The sequence below is a fragment of the Acipenser ruthenus genome, chromosome 51 (genome assembly GCF_902713425.1).
Source record: "Acipenser ruthenus chromosome 51, fAciRut3.2 maternal haplotype, whole genome shotgun sequence".
NCBI classification, from domain to species: Eukaryota; Metazoa; Chordata; class Actinopteri; order Acipenseriformes; family Acipenseridae; genus Acipenser; species Acipenser ruthenus.
The window spans coordinates 5,320,496-5,341,871 of NC_081239.1; the positions used below are offsets into that span (position 1 = coordinate 5,320,496).

Below are 21,376 nucleotides of genomic sequence, written 5' to 3' on the forward strand. Positions count from 1 at the left end.
CACAAACCCAGAGACAGCCGGGCTCAAGGAGGCCTTCAGGTCAGCCAGCATCTTCTCCAGGAACCTCTCTGATCTGATACCCCTCAACACACTCAGTTCCCTGCTGGACCTCCACCGAAAATCTGTGAATTCAATAAGATGGCCCAGTTTTGTAAGTCCAGCATTTAAAAACACACCACACATAGTGACAGAATTAAAATGAGCGTGATTAAAAATAGGATTAAAAAACAGGGGTTCTTCGAATATCCACTGGCTGCACAGGGAGGAGTCAGTCCTGCTGGTGTGAAGGAGGTGCCAGGCATTAAACATAGTACTGTAAAAAGTGTCCAGTCCTGAGTTGGGGAATCTGTCAGGGGAAATTAAAAAAAGATGTCTGTCCAAACCCAGCCGGCCTGCCCGGTGCAGCAGAGAGAAGGCCAGCCCCTGCCAGCACAGCCCAGTGCAGTAAAGCAGCCGCTGGGCTGCCTGCAGTCGGAAAACAGCCACCCTGCAAGAGAGGTTAATCAGTCCCAAGCCCCCCTCGTTTGGGGGAAGGTACAGCACCATGGGGCGCAGCCAGTGATGCCCGCTCCAGAAAAACTGCAACAAGCTCTTCTGGATTTGCTCCAACAGTCCAGGGGGGGGGATTTAGGCACACCAGTCTGTGCCACAGCATGGAGGCAGCCAGATTATTAATGAAGAGCACCCTCCCCTTGAAAGACAACTGGGAGAGAAGCCACTGCCATCTCTGCAGCCGCCCCTGAACCTTCTCCAGCAGCCCCTCCCAGTTTTGCTGCATAAACTGTTCATTACCCAGGAACACTCCCAGGATCCTGAGACCAACTGTATTCCAGGACAGGGTCTGGGGTAAGGAGGGAGGGGTAGCACCCTTCCAGCTGCCAACCAGGTACGCCCCACTCTTGGTCCAGTTGACCCGGGCTGACGAAGCCCTCTCAAAGGTATGGATGCAATCCTGCAGGGTGGCTACATCTCGGTCTCCAGTGACAAAGACATTCAGGTCATCAGCATAGGCAGAGAGTTGTATGGGCAGGGCGTGGGGCAGTGCAGGCACTGCCAGGCCAGTCAGGTGCAGGTGGAGCTGATGCAGCAGGGGCTCTATGCAGAGGGAGTACAGCATTCCGGAGAGACAGCATCCCTGCCGAATCCCCCTCTGAACTGGGAAGGGCCGACTCAGGCTGTTGTTCACCTTCACTGTACTAAACACATTAAAATACAAAAGATTAATATAAGAAATAAAAACAGGACCAAAACCAAAAGCCTTCAATGTGGCAAATAAATATTTGTGATCAACCCTGTCAAATGCCTTCTCTTGGTCAAGCGAAATTAAGCCAAAATTCAGGTTAAAAAGTTTGGATACATTTAAAAGGTCCTGAATTAAAAAGAGGTTGTTGGCGATGGAGCGACCGGGCACACAGTAAGACTGATCCCGGTGCACCACTGACGCCAGACAGCCCCGCAGCCGGACAGCCAGAGCCTTGGAAAACAACTTGTAGTCACAACAGAGAAGAGACACTGGACGCCAGTTCTTAAGGTTACACAAGTCCCCCTTTTTAGGCAGCATGGTGATAACGGCACGGCGACAGCTCAGTGGGAGTATTCCCTCCCTGATACACTCAGTCAACACATGGTACAGATCCTGACCCAGCAAGGGCCAGAAGTGCTTGTAGAACTCTGGCTGCAGTCCATCGATGCCGGGCGCCTTGCTGCTGGACAGCTGCATAACAGCTTTGGAAAGCTCTTGAAATGTGAGGGGGGAATCCAGTTCACTGCTCTCCCCCTCACTCAATCTGGGGAGACCTTGATGTATTTGTGCCGCATCCAGCAGGTCGCAACCTTCAGATTTATATAATTCACTATAAAATTCCACTGCCGCCTGGCGCAGCTCCGCTGGGCTGCTCACCTCCTTCCCACAGGGCAGCCTCAGACAATGTATCTGTCTCTGTTCTAGCCTCCTCTTCTCCAGGCCGAAGAAGAAGGCTTTGGGAGCATCCATGTCTCTTAGCTGAGTGAAGCGTGCCCTGAGCAGCGAGCCCTGCACCCTCTCCTCCAGCAGCCTGCCCAGACACTGCCTCCTTTCCCGTAGGTTCTGACACGCTGTCTCACTGCTCTGGCCATCCAGCTGCCTCTCCAACTCCAATATCTCTCTCTCCAGCTCACTGACTGCCGCTGCCACACACCTAGTGGAGTACTGAGTGTACTGTTGGCAAAACACTTCAATCTGTACTTTACCAATGTCCCACCACTGTCTCAGGCTGTCAAAGTGACACATCTGTGTCTGCCAATTGGCCCAAAAAATTTTAAAATTTTCACAAAACTTTAGGTCTTGAAGGAGTTTGATGTTAAAATGCCAATAAGATTTAACAGGAATTTCAGAAGGTAAAGAAACAGTGGTGGACACAAAGTGGTGATCAGATAATGGCGAAGGGGAAATATGGCAACCAATAAACTTATTGCTATGAGTTCTAGTGGTATAAAATCTATCTAACCTCGCACCAGAGAGCTGACTATGTTGTAATTTAATCCAAGTATATTGTTTAACATTGGGGTGAGCAGTTCTCCAAACATCCTGTAGGCTGTGTGTATTTACAACAGCAGTCAGTTTACAGACAGACTGGGGATGGGGTTCCCCGTGGTTGCGATCAAGATTAAAATTCAAAGTACAATTAAAATCCCCCCTACCACGAGTAAATGTACCGGGTCACACTTTCCCAATAACTCTGATAATTTATTAAAAAATAAAATCCGTTCTCCCCCTAGGTTAGGAGCATAAATATTAATAAGATCAATAAAAGTCCCCCCAAGCTTAACGTGCACTCTTAAAAGTTTCCCTGGTATAAATTCATCAATTGATAAAATCTCTGCGCCCAATCCAGGAGAAAATAAAACAGCAACCCCCCCACTGAGATTCGAGCCGTGGCTTAAAATACAATCACCTTTCCACTCAGACAGCCAGTGAGCCTGGTTAGCGCTGTCTGAGTGCGTCTCTTGTAAAAAAAACTATATCTGCCCGTTTTTGGTTAATAAAATCAAATAATTCGGCTCTCTTTTTAAAATCTCTACAACCATTAATATTAAAAGTTGCTAAAATTAGTTTCTCCATGGATAATAAAGTGAGGCATGCATTTAAAAAAATAAAACAAGCAAGGATAAAAGTATGCACTGTAAAATAATCCATTTCAATGCTTGGTTTTAGTTAAACATTTACGGGAACTACTAACACATTTTTTCAAACGATAGCGTTTTTTCTGATCAAATTCGGCCAAAGTTGTTTTCCTGAGAATAATATTGGCAGACAACAAAAACAATTTCAAATCCGGGAAAAAGGATGAAACTTCAACCCCCCTCTTACCTTTTGTCTTACCTAAAAATTCATTAATCTGAGCAAGTGTGTATAATTTTCGCTTGGAGGTTTGGCTGGCCGGGAGGTCAGAGAGCTGCAAGAAGTCAGAAACCTCTCCGTCATCCTCCTCTTCCTCTCCGCACTCCGACATCCCCCACTCCTCGTTCCACTCGCCCTCTTCTGTCACCTCCGATTCTAGGGTCGCCTCCTCAATCTCCTGGTCCGCAACCAACGCCATCTCTGCAGCTCCAGCCGGCTCAGAAGGAGCATCCGGGGTTAAGACAGCGACAGCACCCCGGTGCTCACGTCCTCAGCCTTCCCCAAACAGGAGGGTTCGCCTCGGCCAAGATGAGACTCAGCCTTGGTGCTCCCTCCTAGCTCCGAGTCACCCGGAGCGACAGTATGGGGCGGGTGTGCCTGACCCTGACTGCCACTGTCCACGGAGACGGAGCTCGGCCCCACCGCACACAGGGGCTGAGACCCTCCGCTGCTGGCTTGGGATACCCGCTCCTTCTCCACCCTCGCTCCGCAGTGGTGGAATGCCCTTCCTACAGATGTCAGGACTGCCCAGTCCCTGACCACATTCCGGCGCCTCCTTAAGACTCACCTCTTCAGACAGCACCTGTAGAACTCCTCTGTTTGTATCCTGGGACACTATCACCCTTCATGTAAATGTGCTTTATTTTGCTCTTATCTGCCCCCTATTTTACTGCATTTAATCCTGTACTTCAGAATACTGTAATCTGCCAAGTGTTTAACCTGTAGTACTTTGTATTTAATCATATCCTGATGTAACTATCACTATTTAATCATATCCTGATGTAACTATCACTATTATCTGCTGTATTATTGAACTGTGGTTTGTCACACTTGTACTTTGCTTGAACAAAAGTTATTGTATTTCTTGCTCTTATTGTATTATTACTTGTATTGTAACACTTGAAATGTATTTGCTTACGATTGTAAGTCACCCTGGATAAGGGCGTCTCCTAAGAAATAAATAATACCAAAGCGGGCCCCAGATCGACTCCTCCCCGCTCCCCGAAGCCGCCGCAGAATCCTTTTTTTTATTTTTATTTTTTTAATTATTACTGTGAACATGCCGTCACGTTCAGTCACAGTAGCACTGACTGCGGGAGTCTCCGGGGCAGCAGTCTGCACTGCGGGCTCCTGCACTTCAGCTGGTCTCGATCGTCGGGGTGGGGGTACAGGTCGCTGTCTCGCCGGTTCTTGTTCCTGAGCTCCCCGAGCCTCCCCGGCTGTCTCGCCATCGCCAGCGGCAGTACTAGCAGGGGGGTTCGGTTGTAATTTGGGACAGGTATGTTTAAGATGCCCCTGTGCTCCACAATTAAAACATTTCATGGTGTCTGTAGTAGCAAACACAACATAATCTCTGCCGTCAACACTGAATTTCCAAGCAACATTAAGCTCAGTATCGGGGTTGTGTAACAACACAAACACTTGCCGCCTGAAAGACATTACGTGTTTAATTCTGTTTTACAGCCCAGCGGAATCATCTTAAAAGGAGACATTATCTTCCCATATCGAGACAGTTCTCTATCTAACAGTGCGTTATCTATAAAAGGAGGAACATTAGAAATAACAACTTTAGTGAGGGGGGTCGACAAAGGCATCGCTGTAACTAGGGAATTTCTAACTGAAAAACCCTCCTCTACGATACGATTTACCAATCGCTCCTGACTCAGGAAAACAACAAGCGCCTTATTCATCCTCGAAGCAGATTGAACATTATCAAACCCGACCACTTCTCCCACCGCTAACAGCACCTCTTCCACAGAAATGGAGCTATCAGGAACACACCTGAAGCCATGTCTCCGGGTTAAACCACCCGTCCCACCCGAGCGAGAACCCATCGGGGTCCGCAAGTCTATCAACTTGATATATAAATAAATAAATAAATAAATAAATAAACTAACAACAACTCACACACCCCTCCCACAACCCACAATCCTCCTCAGAGAGAGAGAGAGAGAGAGAGAGAGGAGTAGGGAGTGGCAGCAGCATGGTGTCTGTGAAAAAGAGAACAGAGAATTGTAAACTGTTTGAAAATCTGTGTATGACCAGGACTGTTTTGAGAAACCTCCTGCCTGGATTATCTGGTTGTGTTGTGTACCCAGCTTTGTATTTTGATTTGACGATCCCTCTGTCTGAACTTTGGAAGAGACTGATTGATGTGTTAATGTGTGTTCTCACGTCTATAGCTAAGCATATACCTGTACATTTCAAGGAGACTAATAAACATAAAATTATATTTTTTAAGAACGCTGGTCTTATATATTTCTACAGTACTTCCTACTCTGCCAACCCTGTATTCTGCTTTGTGTTTTTTGTTGTTGTTGCTGCCTGTCTGTCTTTGTCAGTACCCATGTAGTTGCTGTAAAATAGCAAAGAGAAAGACTTAGTTAAAAAGCAACAACATAATGTACTTGCTAAACACACTGACATTAGATATAAAATATAATGTAATGCAAAGTAAACACTGGAGTATTTTTTTATAAAAGACAATTCCACAACAGAGACAAGCCTAGAAACTATAACAGGCATTGAAACAGAGACAGTGTCCACGCCAGAGACAGGCATTGAAACAGAGACAGTGTCCACGCCAGAGACAGGCATTGAAATAGAGACAGTGTCCACACCAGAGACAGGCATTGAAAGAGGGACAGTGACCGCACCAGAGACAGGCATTGAAACAGAGACAGTGTCCACGCCAGAGACAGGCATTGAAAGAGGGACAGTGACCGCACCAGAGACAGGCATTGAAACAGGGACAGTGTCCACGCAAGAGACAGGCATTAAAAAATAGCAGCAAATGTACACTCCCTTTCTGTCTCTCCTACTATCTAACCTAATCACATGGCACCAAACCACATTTAAACTGACAAAAATCACTTGAATATGAGACTTTCTGTTCCTGTTTTTTTTAGGAAATCTACAGAAAATTTGGTTGAACTGTCTGAAGAGAGCAAGCTAGCATCTACCACCAGCAGTCCTGAGCCAGTCAAACAGTAATTAAATTTGTCAGGATTTGTGAGATTTAAATAAAATACTTTGCTTTGAACATAACATTTTAGCCAACAATAATGAACAGCCATAAGTACAATGATTGAAATTGCATACAGTTACAATTCAGATATTAGAAGCCATTAACCAGAAAGACATCGCTGAAACACTGAAAGAAAACATACAACGTGGTAAAATAAAAAAAAGAAAAATCATTTGATAATTCTCTTCCATTCTCACTGTGTAGTGTTTGTTTATATGGTTTTCCCTATAGACTTTTGGCAGTGATGCCCTGCTTTACACACAGACACTTTCTGAAAAATAATGTCTTTCTGTCGAGCTTGTAGAAATTTTTCATTTCTTTCATTTTATCTTTGAAAAAAATAATCCCTGTTTGCAAGCACACAAGTTTGCAAGCACACAAGTTTGCAAGCACACAAGTTTGTAGCGCAACTTTTTGTATAAAGTTTTTTATTTGATGTTCTCTTCAGTTTTTAATCCGCTGTTCCATCTTTCCTCACCACAGAAGCAGCATTACCAGGAACAATGAGAGTGACAGTGTCCACGTCAGAGACAAGCCTAGAAACTATAAAAGGCATTGAAACAGGGACAGTGTCCAAGTCAGAGACAAGCCTAGAAACTATAAAAGGCATTGAAACAGGGACAGTGTCCAAGTCAGAGACAAGCCTAGAAACTATAACAGGCATTGACACAGAGACAGTGTCCACACCAGAGACAGGCATTGGAACAGGGACAGTGTTCACACCAGAGACAGGCATTGAAAAAGGGACAGTGTCCACGCCAGAGACAGGCATTGGAACAGGGACAGTGTCCACACCAGAGACAAGCCTAGAAACTATATTAGGCATTGAAACAGGGACAGTGTCCACGCTAGAGACAGGCATTGGAACAGGGACAGTGTCCACACCAGAGACAGGCATTGACACAGGGACAGTGTTCACACCAGAGACAGGCATTGAAATAGGGACAGTGTTCACACCAAAGACAGGCATTGAAATAGGGACAGTGTCTATCCCACTACCTAACCTAATCACATGGCACCAAACCACATTTAAACTGAAAGAAATCACTTGAATATGAGACTTTCTGTTCCTGTTTTTTTTTTTTAGGAACTCTGCAGAAAATAAATCTAAATCTTAAGAAGATGGACGACACAATCGAGGATCACATCACACAATCGTTGAATAACCTGCTGGAAAATGACTTGAAGAAATTTAAAACCAAGCTATGTGAAGAATGTGAAATCAAATTCCCCAGAAGAAAGGTTTTAAAATTTGATTCAACTGGCTTGAGAGACTGCATGATCAGCTGTTATGGGGAAACGAGGGCAGCTGAAAAGACAATTCAGATATTAGAAGCCATTAACCAGAAAGACATCGCTGAAACACTGAAAGAAAACATACAACGTGGTAAGATAAACCATCTTCGATCATTCTCATTCATTGTCATGGTATAGTTGTTGTAAACCAAATCAAAACCTTGACCTACCAACCAGTGGTTTTATTAGTTTGGCAACTCACAGTGGTAGGGGAAAGGGTCTGGAAAAGAATTCAGAGCTATTTGTTTTAGTCGCCCTAATTTGTCTAAACAGCAGAAAACGGTTGAACTGTCTGAAGAGAGCAAGCTAGCATCTACCACCAGCAGTCCTGAGCCAGTCAAACAGTAATTAAATTTGTCAGGATTTGTAAATAAAATACTTTGCTTTGAACATAACATTTTAGCCAACAATAATGAACAGCCATAAGTACAATGATTGAAATTGCATACAGTTACTGCTTTGTATTTCCTTTTTTGTTTGTAATCAGAAGTATTCTAAATGTAATCTTTTCAGTTTAACTATTGCAAAACAGTGTAAAAGAAATCCTGGCTACACCACTGGCAAGTGCTAAATCTGTCTTGTTTTCATTTCTTTTTTAAAAATAGGATATTTAGGGTATAATGTCTGATAGTAGATGACTAAAAGGCAAGGTTTTAGTTCCTACACTTTGCTAACCCAATTTTTAACATGCAAGTCCACACTTCCCACACTTGTACAACACATACAAAAGAAATGAAATACTGTATATACCATATTGATATTAATATTTGACCAAACACAGTTCCCTTTCTGTCTATCCCACTATCTAACCTAATCACATGGCACCAAACTACATATAAACTGAACGAAATCACTTGAATATGAGACTTTCTGTTCCTGTTTTTTTATTATTATTATTATTATTATTTTTTTTTTAGAAATCTACAAAAAAATAAATTTAAATCTTAACAAGATGGACGACACAATCGAGGATCACATCACACAATCTTTGAATAACCTGCTGGAAAATGACTTGAAGAAATTTAAAACCAAGCTATGTGAAGAATGTGAAATCAAATTCCCCAGAAGAAAGGTTTTAAAATTTGATTCAACTGTCTTGACAGACTGCATGATCAGCTGTTATGGGGAAACGAGGGCAGCTGAAAAGACAATTCAGATATTAGAAGCCATTAACCAGAAAGACATCGCTGAAACACTGAAAGAAAACATACAACGTGGTAAGATAAACCATCTTCGATCATTCTCATTCATTGTCATGGTATAGTTGTTGTAAACCAAATCAAAACCTTGACCTACCAACCAGTGGTTTTATTAGTTTGGCAACTCACAGTGGTAGGGGAAAGGGTCTGGAAAAGAATTCAGAGCTATTTGTTTTAGTCGCCCTAATTTGTCTAAACAGCAGAAAACGGTTGAACTGTCTGAAGAGAGCAAGCTAGCATCTACCACCAGCAGTCCTGAGCCAGTCAAACAGTAATTAAATTTGTCAGGATTTGTAAATAAAATACTTTGCTTTGAACATAACATTTTAGCCAACAATAATGAACAGCCATAAGTACAATGATTGAAATTGCATACAGTTACTGCTTTGTATTTCCTTTTTTGTTTGTAATCAGAAGTATTCTAAATGTAATCTTTTCAGTTTAACTATTGCAAAACAGTGTAAAAGAAATCCTGGCTACACCACTGGCAAGTGCTAAATCTGTCTTGTTTTCATTTCTTTTTTAAAAATAGGATATTTAGGGTATAATGTCTGATAGTAGATGACTAAAAGGCAAGGTTTTAGTTCCTACACTTTGCTAACCCAATTTTTAACATGCAAGTCCACACTTCCCACACTTGTACAACACATACAAAAGAAATGAAATACTGTATATACCATATTGATATTAATATTTGACCAAACACAGTTCCCTTTCTGTCTATCCCACTATCTAACCTAATCACATGGCACCAAACTACATATAAACTGAACGAAATCACTTGAATATGAGACTTTCTGTTCCTGTTTTTTTATTATTATTATTATTATTATTTTTTTTTTAGAAATCTACAAAAAAATAAATTTAAATCTTAACAAGATGGACGACACAATCGAGGATCACATCACACAATCTTTGAATAACCTGCTGGAAAATGACTTGAAGAAATTTAAAACCAAGCTATGTGAAGAATGTGAAATCAAATTCCCCAGAAGAAAGGTTTTAAAATTTGATTCAACTGTCTTGACAGACTGCATGATCAGCTGTTATGGGGAAACGAGGGCAGCTGAAAAGACAATTCAGATATTAGAAGCCATTAACCAGAAAGACATCGCTGAAACACTGAAAGAAAACATACAACGTGGTAAGATAAAAAAAAAAGAAAAATCATTTGATAATTCTCATCCATTCTCACTGTGTAGTGTTCGTTTATATGGTTTTCCCTATAGACTTTTGGCAGTGATGCCCTGCTTTACACACAGACACTTTCTGAAAAATAATGTCTCTCTGTCGAGCTTGTAGAAATTTTTCATTTCTTTCATTTTATCTTTGAAAAAAAGAATCCCTGTTTGCAAGCACACAAGTTTGTAGCACAACTTTTTGTATAAAGTTTTTTATTTGATGTTCTCTTCAGTTTTTAATCCGCTGTTCCATCTTTCCTCACCACAGAAGCAGCATTACCAGGAACAATGAGAGTGACAGTGTCCACGTCAGAGACAAGCCTAGAAACTATAACAGGCATTGAAACAGGGACAGTGTCCACACCAGGGACAGGCATTGACACAGGGACAGTGTTCACACCAGAGACAGACATTGAAACAGGGACAGTGTCCACGCCAGAGACAGGCATTGAAACAGGGACAGTGTCCATGCCAGAGACAGGCATTGAAACAGGGACAGTGTCCACGCCAGAGACAGGCATTGAATCAGGGACAGTGTCCATGCCAGAGACAGGCATTGAAACAGGGATAGAGGCCACTCCAAAGACAGGTATTGAAACAGGGACTGTGTCCATGCCAGAGGCAGGCATTGAAACAGGGACAGTGTCCATGCCAGAGACAGGCATTGAAACAGGGATAGAGGCCACTCCAAAGACAGGTATTGAAATAGAGCAAAGGGTAACAAAAGGGACAGGTACCACAGCAGGGTTCGGCATAACAGAGTCAAGCTTAAAAACAGAGGCAGGCACAGAAATATGGGCAGAGGCCATTGCAGGGATAAGTATAGAAACAGAGACGGGTAAAGAGACAGACCTAGAAGCAGTGGCAGGGGCCACGACTGAGACAGGCATAGAAAAAGAGACAAGGGCAACAGGAGGGAGAAGTTTGAAAAGTTTGTTCAAAGGCATGGTGGAATCCAAAATTTCAGAAGCAATAACAAAATCAGGATTACGACAATGGAAATTTAAACAAAATGGAGATACAGGACAGAAAACAATTGATACAGATGGACATGATACAAGAGGTAGGTGAATTTAGAAAGGCTGTTCTCAGCTTTAGGGTAGATTGTACCTGTGTGTGTGTTATAACTGTCAGCTTGTTCTGATCACAGATCAGAATTCTTTGATACTATTAAGTATATAAAAGTTTATCACAATTTAAATTATATATATATATATATATATATATATATATATATATATATATATATATATATATACACATACATACATACATACATGCATAGATTAAGAACATTTTGATTGATTGAGCCTTTTGTTTTTTCATTTGGTTTAGACCTTTATTTCTGTTATAAATATATGCACCTCGGCATTGAATTGCAAACTTCTGCTGATTCTCAATTCTGCCATTCCACCACCTGGCTGATACCGCTACCCTTTCACAGAGGCATTTCAGTAAATACAAAAAATATCCAAAATCTGCCCATAATCTAGCTACTGGCTAAACCAACTAAGCACAATAGAAAAACATTTTACATCAGGAAATAGTGATACAGGCCAGATATTATGTGAAACAACCAAACAAGATGCAAGAGGTAGGTGAATTTAAGAAATAGAAAATATTTAGTGGTAGCGTGCGTTTCTGTGACTAATTTAGTTAGAGAGCTAATGCCAGTCTGTTATAGAGCTGAGTGGTGAAACAATAATTAAAGTAAAAACTCATTTCAGACTCACAAAATGAAAATGTCTTTCAGAGTCAGTCACAAGAACGAAAACAACTGCAGCTGTACTTTGCATGCTCAGAAACATAACAGGATAATTGCAGTACGACTTGGGAAGAGATCAATGGTGTGGCACTATTGTCAAAAGATACCAAAACTGATTAAAGGGCAACATTTTTAGTTTTCGACACGTTTCCTCGATGTCATTTTCCAGCAAGTGTCCACCCTTTCAATAAGTTTAAAACCAGATTGTATTTTCTTTTTATAGTGGATGGAACTAGCCGAACAAATTGTGATAGAGAGGCCGTACTGCGCACTTACACACAGTGAACTAAAATGTTGAAACAAAACATCAATAAACGCTTTACACAAACAGATAACCTACAAGATAAAGCACACAACACCAGAGCACAAAGCAACAACTCCTCTATCCTTATCAGTCTCTCCCAAACAAAGGGTGTAACTCTCCGTTAATTGATCATCAGGTAGCAAGTTCATCAATTAAGGCCAAAGTAACTGAAACACAAACAATTCTAAAGCTATTTCCATTAGCACAATATATATATATATATATATATATATATATATATATATATATATATATATATATATATATATACTGTATATATATAGATATATAGATATACATATATATACTATATATATATATATATATATATATATATATATATATATATATATATATATATATAATGTGTGTGTGTGTGTGTGTGTGTGTGCTGATGCGTTACCTGCTCTTACTGTATCTTGGGATCAACTTGAACTGTAAAACCATTTTTTAAATTTCATTAATATACACAGATTGATTGCTGTTACTGTCGTGCCGATGGGGTGAGTTAACACCTTGTGCAAAGAAAATAGCCAGACTCCGCCACGTTATGTTTTAAGAAAATAAGGAATTCTATCTCATTATATTTTATTTATATTATAGCACACAGGTTCGAGGCATCAACAGAGGGGAACAGCAACCAGCCGACAACTAACACCAAGGAAGTCAAGAGTAAGTATGATCAATTATTTTATTTAGAAATAATAAATTCAATAAAAATAGTAATCCACATGCTGCAGAGTAAATAGTCAGAGGGAGATTATAAAAGTAGAAATCACACAGAAAATAATCACAGCTAAATATTGCACTTGCTCTGGCTGGATCTTCGATGAGGGACGTGGCTCCAGTCTCCTGCCACCCAAATTTAGTATATTCAATTACCCTTTCCCCAGCAGGGGGCGCCACTCCTCCACCGGGTCCGAGCCAACAGAACCCTCTCTTATTCTTATTTCCCCAGCAGACAGCATGATCGATGGTCGCTCCAGCAGGCTGGATCGGGTTCAATGGGGGGTGATTCAATCAGAATTATATTAGGGCTGGGCCTCCACTTCAAGTTCAGACTATACAATCTGAAACTAGGATGTTGCAGGTGTTTTGTTTTTAAGTCCCATTAATATACATGGATTGATTGCTGTTACTCTTTCCTCACAGAAAAACATCAAGATGATATGCTGTGCAAACTGGGCCTGAAGGACTATTATCCAAGCAGGATTACATTAAGTACTGTCCTTCAAATTGGTAAAGACAGCATCACAGATGAACCAATTCAGTCACTAAAGAAACTTCCTTGGCGCTTTATAAAAAGGCTGATGATGGTAAATGTGACAACTAGTATTTCTGAGCTCATGGGTGAACGTGATCATAATGTCCAAGAGAGTAATACAATCAACCCACTTGATCTCTTAACAGCACTCTTTCTGTGCTCAGATAGCTTCCTGCAGCAGGAAATGATGTTAAAAATGTCAATGTGCCAGTTTGCTGTGCCGCTCCTGCTCCCTAACTGTAGCTCTAATCAGTGCACATTAATGCTGTGGGCCATGCGAGACATTGTGAAGAAGTTTAGACCTCATTCATTAACAGATTCAGAAGGGTTTGTAGAAGACAGTATAGTCAGCACTCCCATGCCAATGGTCTCCTTTGTCAGGCTGGGTGACTGCAGTTTATCAAAGTCTCAGATTCTGAATAAGGTGCTCAGTAACCCCCAGCAGTACCATGATTTCTTTACCCATCGTGATATGGAGTGTGGTGATGTTCCACGCAGAATTTCAAACGGTCTAGTTGAGATAGCATGGTACCTTCCTTGTGGAAAGAAAAACCTGGACATCTTTCCAGAACCTGTAGCTGTTGCCAACCTTCGTGGAGACATCATTTCATTTGACAAACAATTTTTCTTCTTATGTCACATATCTTCAGCAGTCTTTGTTATTTTTGACAGTAGCACAGAGAGAGAGTGCAATCTCTTAAAATGTCATGGAGCCAAATTGTTTTTGGTTGAAAATTGTTCAGCGAAGACAGAGGACAATGATGATGCTCGGAAAAACTTGGCATCAGCATTAAAATTAAAACAACATCAAATTCTTTTAAAGAACAAGCGGATCAATGAAGCAAACTTTGTGAAGAAACTGCGCTCAACTATGAAGGACGTCATTGCAAACCATCCACAAAACATGACATTAGAAGGCACATCACATCCAGCACATAACATGGGGATTGCTGTAGATGAAGACTGTACTAAATGTCAGAAAGCTAAGAGAAGTGCTGAAGAAATAACATCTGGAATCAAAGATGTGGTGAAATATAAAGAGGATCAGTTACCTTTACAAGGGAAGCCTTGTAGGGATTTGGCTAAAATAGAAAAGGAGGAATGCAGACTATGGAAAGCAGGAGACCAGCCTATTGAAGCCTACAAGATGAATCTCCAAACAGAAAAACAGAAACTACGACAAAAACAAATCAGCTATAAAATAACTGAAGCAATGCAGTGTTTCATCACTGCCATATCCAATGAAAGCAAAGAAGAACGATCCTATTTTCTAAAGTGGTTGAGAATGAACTTGGATGCTACAGCAAGATCAAAACTTTCAAGTCTTCGTGACAAATACAAATTATTTTTTTGCAATTTGTCAGAGAACAAAGACAAAATTTCAGCCCTGGATGAAAAAATATCAAACAGCTCTTTAGGAGTTGAACATTTCATGCGTGAGATGGGGCAGCTTTATGAAGCTTCATGCTTCCTTCCTGTTAGTAATGAATCTCATGAGAGATTTCATAGACTTCCGAGTTTGGGTGCAGATCTTCTATTAGATGGTATTCCCCTTGAGCTGGTGGATGGAGACGCCTCCAATATCCCTATAAAGTGGGTGACTGATGTTCTAACTGAACTGCATAATAAAGTTATGCAAAAAAGCAGAGTACGGGTTGTAACAGTGTTAGGAGTCCAAGCCACTGGGAAGTCCACCCTCCTCAACACCATGTTTGGGGTTCAGTTTGCAGTCAGCAGTGGTAGATGCACAAGAGGTGCCTTTATGATTTTAATTAGAGTAAAAGAAGAACTTATAAAAGAGCTGAGTTGTGAGTTTATCTTGGTAATCGACACTGAAGGTCTCAAATGTCCAGAGCTGGCACAACTAGAAGAGAGCTATGAACATGACAATGAGCTCGCAACACTGGTGGTGGGACTGAGTGACATCACAATAATAAACATTGCAATGGAAAACTCCACAGAAATGAAGGATGTCCTACAGATCGTGGTGCACGCCTTTCTCAGAATGAAGGAAGTGGGGAAGCAACCAAAATGTCACTTTGTCCACCAGAATGTGGCAGACGTCTCTGCTGATGACAAAAACATGCGGGACAGAAAAGTGCTTTTAGATCAACTGAATGAGATGACAGTTGTTGCTTCCACAATGGAGAAGCAGAATATCGACAGGAAATTCACCGATATAATGGAGTACGATCTGAAGAGAAATAACTGGTACATCCCTGGCCTGTGGCAAGGTACTCCACCAATGGCTCCAGTGAACACCGGCTACAGTGAAACTGTGTATGAGTTCAAGAAAAGTTTGATTGAGGTTTTAAAAAGCTGCAAAGATCAGAAACCTTGTGGAAATGTTCTGGAATTCTTGAAATGGGTGCAGAGTTTGTGGAAAGCTGTTAAATATGAGAATTTCATCTTCAGCTTCCAAAACAGTCTAGTTGCTGAGGCTTACAGCAATCTGTGTGTTGAATATGGTAAATGGGAATGGGAGTTCCAAAAGCACATGTACCAGTGGCTGGTAAATGCAGAGACAAGGATTTCAAATGCTACTAACCAGCCCTTAAACCTTGATGAGCTTCTCAGTAGTCTAATAGACAAGGCATCTAAAGAACTAACATCTCAGGAAGAGACAACTCAGAAAAAATTAACAAAATACTATGAAATAAAAGATGGACATGCCAATCTTGTAGAACGTTACAAAGCAACCTTTGAAAGAAGCATTGGCACTGTTAAAATTGAAATTAAAAACTCTTTGACAAACAAGCTGACAGCAGCTATTGACTTTCAAAAAGGAATGAAGAAGGTACATGAAATCAATTTGAAGCATAAAGCCATGTTAGAAGAGGAAGTAATGAAGCTGCTTTTACAGTGCAGGGAAAGGAATGATGAATTATCTGAAGAGAAACTGAAAGAAGAATTTGAAAACATGTGGGAAATGACTGTGGCTGCATTTAACTTCAAAGGTTTAGAGGAGCAAAACATTGTATTAAATGTTAATAGCCAACTGAGAAAAAAATTAGAAAGACATGCAGGTTTCGTTAACATGGTGCTAAATGAGACCACAGATTTGACTACAGTTGGAAACGCACAGTTTAATGTAACTGATGAACACTTCAGTTGTGCAGGGCTCCAGGGATCAGTTCCTGATCATGTTAAGAGAGAAGCACATACAAAGTCACAGTCTGTAATACAACACTGCAAAGAGTTCATATTAGACAAGCAAGGCCGTAAAGCTGACTACCATGAGACCTACACCAGAGAGCTGTTAGAAATGATAGATGACAAGCTGAGGGATTTTGAGGGACTGCGGACCACTGCTCAGTTTGAAGTTGATCTAAAGCTGCATATCTGTGGGTTTGCTGCCAGGGAATTCCAACAGATGCACAAAGATTTCATTGCAGCCAGTGATCCTCGGAAACACCTGGAAAAGTCCAAACTGCAGTACTGTTCTGATTTCATAGATCTTTACCATAAGAAAGATCAGAGCTTAAAGAAGGCAGAAGAATTCACTGAGCGCTGCCTGAAGCCTGCAGTAAGACAGTATGTCAACAAAGCCCTTGGGATAGATATTGTGGATGAAATGCGGACTGGCAAACACTCTGTGGAATACAGCACCCGGTCATACTTCCAGCATTCCATTCTGAAGCAGCTTCTGAATGAAGGTGATTTTAATAAATACCTGTCTTTCATTAGAAACGATGAGGGTTTTGTCAAGGAATGGATATTTAAATGTATTACTGAGCAGCTTTCTAAAGATAAAACTCTCTTAAATTTAGAAAAGAAACGTCTTGAAACAATAACAAAGAAAATACAAGCAGTTATTGAAAAAACAAAGAAAGAAACCCCAGCAAACACAACAATTACAAAGTTCATTGAAAGTGTCTGCAGTGATCTGAGCAGTGATATTGTGATTTCCACAAAAGACCTTGGAATAATCCAGGATAGTACAAGTGTGGAGGAGTTCACTAAACATCTTCAATATTATGCTGGTGACTTGATGAAAACTCTAACTGAGGAATATTCTCAGGGAGGTGATATCAGGAAGAAACTTGACCGTCTTCCATTCAAACCACAGGATGAGCTCTTCAATAGGGTGTTTGGCTGTGGAAAGCTGTGTCCGTTCTGCAAGGTGCCCTGTGAGGCAGGAGGCAAGGAGCACAAACAACACCACGCATCAGTGCATCGACCACAAGGGCTGGGTACGGTCAGATGGTCACATTCTCAACATCTGGCAGTAGAATTATGCTCAACTGATGTACAGAGTGATGGCAGATTTTGTTCTTGTGACACGGGTGGGAACAATCATCCCTACAAAGACTATCGGAAAATCTACCCTGACTGGAGCATTGCCCCTGATTCCAGTGTTGAAGCCTCTGACTACTGGAAGTACGTGATGACTACATTCAATGAACGATTTTCAGTGGAATATCATGCACAGCCAGCTGATATCCCTGAGACATGGAAAACAATATCAAAGGACCAAGCGCTGAAGAGTATAAATGAGGTGTTTAACATGAAATAAACAAGCAAGAGCTAAACAGTGAAGTACTCCTGCAAAATGTTGGATGGATGAAACAGAAACTGACTTGTTAGAACCACATCCCCCCATCCATCACCCCCCATCCAATAATGATTTTCTGAGAATTTGCTCTCTATGCTTTACATTGCCTGATTTCTTTAGATTTTCTTTTGACACTATAGAACATGTGGGTGGGACGGTGGTTAGCGCTACTGGTTCACAGCTCCAGGGTCCTGGGTTCGATTCAGGCCTCAGGGGTCTGTCTGAGTGGAGTTTGCATTTTCTCTGGGTACTCCAGTTTCCTCCCACAGTCCAAAGACATGCTGTTCAGGTTTATTGGTCACTCTAAATTGCCCTCTGTGTGTGTGTGTGTGTGTGTGTGTGTGTTTTGAGGTGTCCCGTCCAGGGGTGTAGTCCTGCCTTGCGCCCTGTGTCTGCCAGGTTAGGCTCCGGCTCACCGCGACCCTCTAAAGGATTAAGCAGGTATGATAATGGATGGATGGAATATAGAACATTTGAATTATGCGATTGCCTGTAATCTTATCTTTAAAAAAAATATATTGTAAGAATGTATCTATTTCATTATCTATTCTGTAATTTCTGCTTCTGCACTTACTAATAAATTTTGATTGAACTCTTGTCATCTGTGATTAGCAGGTGGGTCAAAGTTTAGATTTGGTCCAGGCCCTAATGTGATTATTCTTGGACGCCATCTAGTGCTGGCAGAGTTAAAGAGGAACTCAAGTTGTTTTTGTGTGTGTGTGTGTCTGTTACTTGTTCCCATATGTTGCTACGTAAGGTGTGCGTATTGTTTTTTGATATCCTGACCACTTCTTTTACACTGAAATTGCAGTCTAAACAGTGCTCTGTTTCCAAGATGGTTTCACATGTATCCTTCAGAAGAGGGTACACGTGATGCCATCTTGGAAACAGCACTGTGTGGACTGCAATTTAATAGTGGAAAAAAAGTGGTCAAGATGTCAAAAAAGAGAAAACATGATTTGGAAACAAATCTGGCCACCTGTTTAGTTTGGATTTCAAATGTTGTTGCAAATAACCGATGTTGGCTTCTCCTGAAAATCAGATTTTCAGACCCGCACAAAATCTCTCCACAGAGCTTTGATTTTTTGGTCTGTGTGAAACCTGAATAAATCGCTGCACAGAGCTCTGATCACTTGGTCTGTGTGAAACCTGAAGAAATCTCTGCACAGAGCTCTGATCACTTGGTCTGTGTGAAACCTGAAGAAATCTCTGCACAGAGCTCTGATCACTTGGTCTGTGTGAAACCTGAAGAAATCTCTGCACAGAGATTTGATCGCTTGGTCTGTGTGAAACCTGAAGAAATCTCTGCACAGAGATTTGATCGCTTGGTCTGTGTGAAACCTGAAGAAATCTCTGCACAGAGATTTGTTTGCTTGGTCTGTGTGAAACCTGAAGAAATCTCTGCACAGAGATTTGTTTGCTTGGTGTTTCCCGGGGTGTTGTTTAAATCCAAAGCTGATGTGTCATCACATGAGCAGCCTGGGAGCTTGATTTAGACACTTCTAGTGGTATCTCCAGGCATGGAATATATTTGTATTAAAAATAAATGAGTTCCAGAATGCGAGAGAAAAAAAAGGTACATGATGATAATCCTAATAAAGAAATGAAGTGGTAGGTATTAATATTTACACATATTTGATCCACTGTCCTCTAAAAGAGGGGCTGAGCTGGTGAAGCCAGGACTGCACAGGTGAGTCATGGCAAAGTCACCCCAAAAGGAAATAAAGGTAAAAAAAAAATAGGTGAAAATTTCAGAAGCTTAAGAAAATAGCTTACACTAGATTCTAATTCAAATGTCTAAAAAACAAAGAGTCTAAATCCCTCAGTTGCTTTTGAAAATCTACCACAGAGACCAGAAAAATATTTTAAAAGAGGTATTTACACATATCGCAAACATTTTTGGCACAAATATTACTTTTTTATTAATAGTAAATTGTAAGGCAGGAATTTGTAGTGTTGCATTGAATAAGTATTATTAAACATTTTACTATCTATCTATCTATATATAGATAGTGGACAAAACAATGGAAACACCTGGGTAAATGAGGGACACCAAGTATATTAAAAGCGAGGGCTTCCACACAGGTGCGGCTCCTCTGTTAATTAAGCAAATAACATCCCAGCATGCTTAGGGTCATGTATAGAAATGTTGGACAGCCCTGGTTGCCTTTAATTATGGCTAGCATGGCTGCAAGAGGAGACCAATGTGACTTTGAAAGATGGGTGGTTGTTGGGGCACTTTTGGCAGGAGCTTCAGTGACCAAGACAGCTCAACTTGCTCATGGTTTCACAAACAACGTTGTCTAAGGTGATGTTGGCATGGAACTCAGAGGGAAAGACATCATCAGCAAAGACAACAGTGGGCGAAAGTGCATATTCCAGGATCGTGATATCCGTGCATTAATTCAAAGTGGAAGGCAAAACAGGCTAGCAACTGCAGATCAATTGACTGCAAATTTCAACCTGGGGTGTGAGCAGCCAGTTTCATCAAAAACAGTCCGCAGAGAACTCCACAGCGTGGGATACCATAGTGGCTCAACGCCCTATTAAGTGACTTTACATTGGTGTTTCCATTTTTTTCCACTAAAATATATATATATATATATATAAAAACATTGTCAATGTAAAAAAATGAGTTAGAAAAATGCAACAGCCGTTAAACGGGTGATATCAAACACAAAAGTTAGGAGAAGCAGTTAGGCCAATCTTGTCAAGCATCAAACAAATAGGCACACTTATGATTTCCATTACACGAGAGTAGATGTTAAAACATCATGCTGATTTGAACTCGGCTCTCGCCAAGATAAGCACCAACTAAGACGTAGCTTTACAGTAAACTAATGTGATCCATATGTGTCTCCCTCCATTTACGTTTCCTTCCATATGATGATGTAGATATCCTTCTGTCTGGTGTTAATGGCTGAAGTGTAATGCTGGCTCCAGGGATCAGCCTATTTTGCCTATCTGGCGCATCAGCACACACAACGGCTGCGATGCTGGCTCCGGGGATCAACCACAGTGCAGCCTCCCCAGTGCATCAGCATGACAACCGTCTGGACTGAGCTTAGTAGGGTACATCTCTGGGGTCTTCAGGTGGGCACCTTCCATCCTCAGTGTTTCGTCGACTAGCCCACGACACCTCAAGAGGGCTCGATGGTGATTCTGGCGTCCCAGCATCACTCCCCTCCGTCCCCCACTCAACTCAGCCCAGCTTACTTACCCGTACATCAGCGTTTCTTTCTATTGTGCTTGAGATCCCCAGCCAGAATCTTTCCGTCTCAACCACAGCCAGTTGCTGCTCCTCTCTGCTGCTTCAGATAAGTTCTTCACTGTGCGACGCAACTCTTGGCCACTGAACCCGACGTCTCTGAGAAACCGGGTTGTAGAGTGTGCCACAAATCCTCG

General features: G+C 41.4%; 4 protein-coding genes across 4 annotated transcripts in view; 3 read left to right on the plus strand and 1 right to left on the minus strand.

The window, feature by feature from the left end:
* LOC117965866 (butyrophilin subfamily 1 member A1-like) overlaps positions 1 to 21,376 on the plus strand; it is a 486,786-nt gene that overhangs the window by 164,175 nt on the left and 301,235 nt on the right. The gene's annotated exons all lie outside the window — the stretch shown is intronic.
* Positions 1 to 21,376, minus strand: part of LOC117407797 (butyrophilin subfamily 1 member A1-like) — a 422,535-nt gene that overhangs the window by 120,884 nt on the left and 280,275 nt on the right. The window lies entirely within an intron of this gene.
* Positions 7,505 to 10,715, plus strand: LOC131722719 (uncharacterized). Its single transcript, XM_059015722.1, has 5 exons — positions 7,505 to 7,794; positions 8,621 to 8,920; positions 9,747 to 10,046; positions 10,352 to 10,600; positions 10,705 to 10,715. The coding sequence occupies exons 1-5, from the start codon at positions 7,530 to 7,532 to the stop codon at positions 10,713 to 10,715; spliced, it is 1,125 nt and encodes a 374-aa protein (XP_058871705.1). The 5' UTR covers positions 7,505 to 7,529.
* On the plus strand, positions 10,713 to 18,458 carry LOC117969242 (up-regulator of cell proliferation-like). The gene is made up of 3 exons (XM_059015749.1): positions 10,713 to 11,146; positions 12,756 to 12,824; positions 13,305 to 18,458. The coding sequence occupies exons 1-3, from the start codon at positions 10,732 to 10,734 to the stop codon at positions 17,930 to 17,932; spliced, it is 5,112 nt and encodes a 1,703-aa protein (XP_058871732.1). The 5' UTR covers positions 10,713 to 10,731; the 3' UTR covers positions 17,933 to 18,458.

Excerpts from the sequence above, each read along its gene's own strand:
- LOC131722719 (XM_059015722.1), top strand. The coding sequence starts at position 7,530 with ATGGACGACACAATCGAGGATCACATCACACAATCGTTGAATAACCTG. Across the intron at positions 8,921-9,746 it reads GAAAGAAAACATACAACGTG|AAATCTACAAAAAAATAAAT; the intron begins GTAAGATAAACC and ends TTTTTTTTTTAG. Across the intron at positions 10,047-10,351 it reads GAAAGAAAACATACAACGTG|AAGCAGCATTACCAGGAACA; the intron begins GTAAGATAAAAA and ends TCCTCACCACAG.
- LOC117969242 (XM_059015749.1), top strand. The coding sequence starts at position 10,732 with ATGCCAGAGACAGGCATTGAAACAGGGATAGAGGCCACTCCAAAGACA. Across the intron at positions 11,147-12,755 it reads AGATGGACATGATACAAGAG|CACACAGGTTCGAGGCATCA; the intron begins GTAGGTGAATTT and ends TTTATATTATAG. Across the intron at positions 12,825-13,304 it reads TAACACCAAGGAAGTCAAGA|AAAAACATCAAGATGATATG; the intron begins GTAAGTATGATC and ends CTTTCCTCACAG.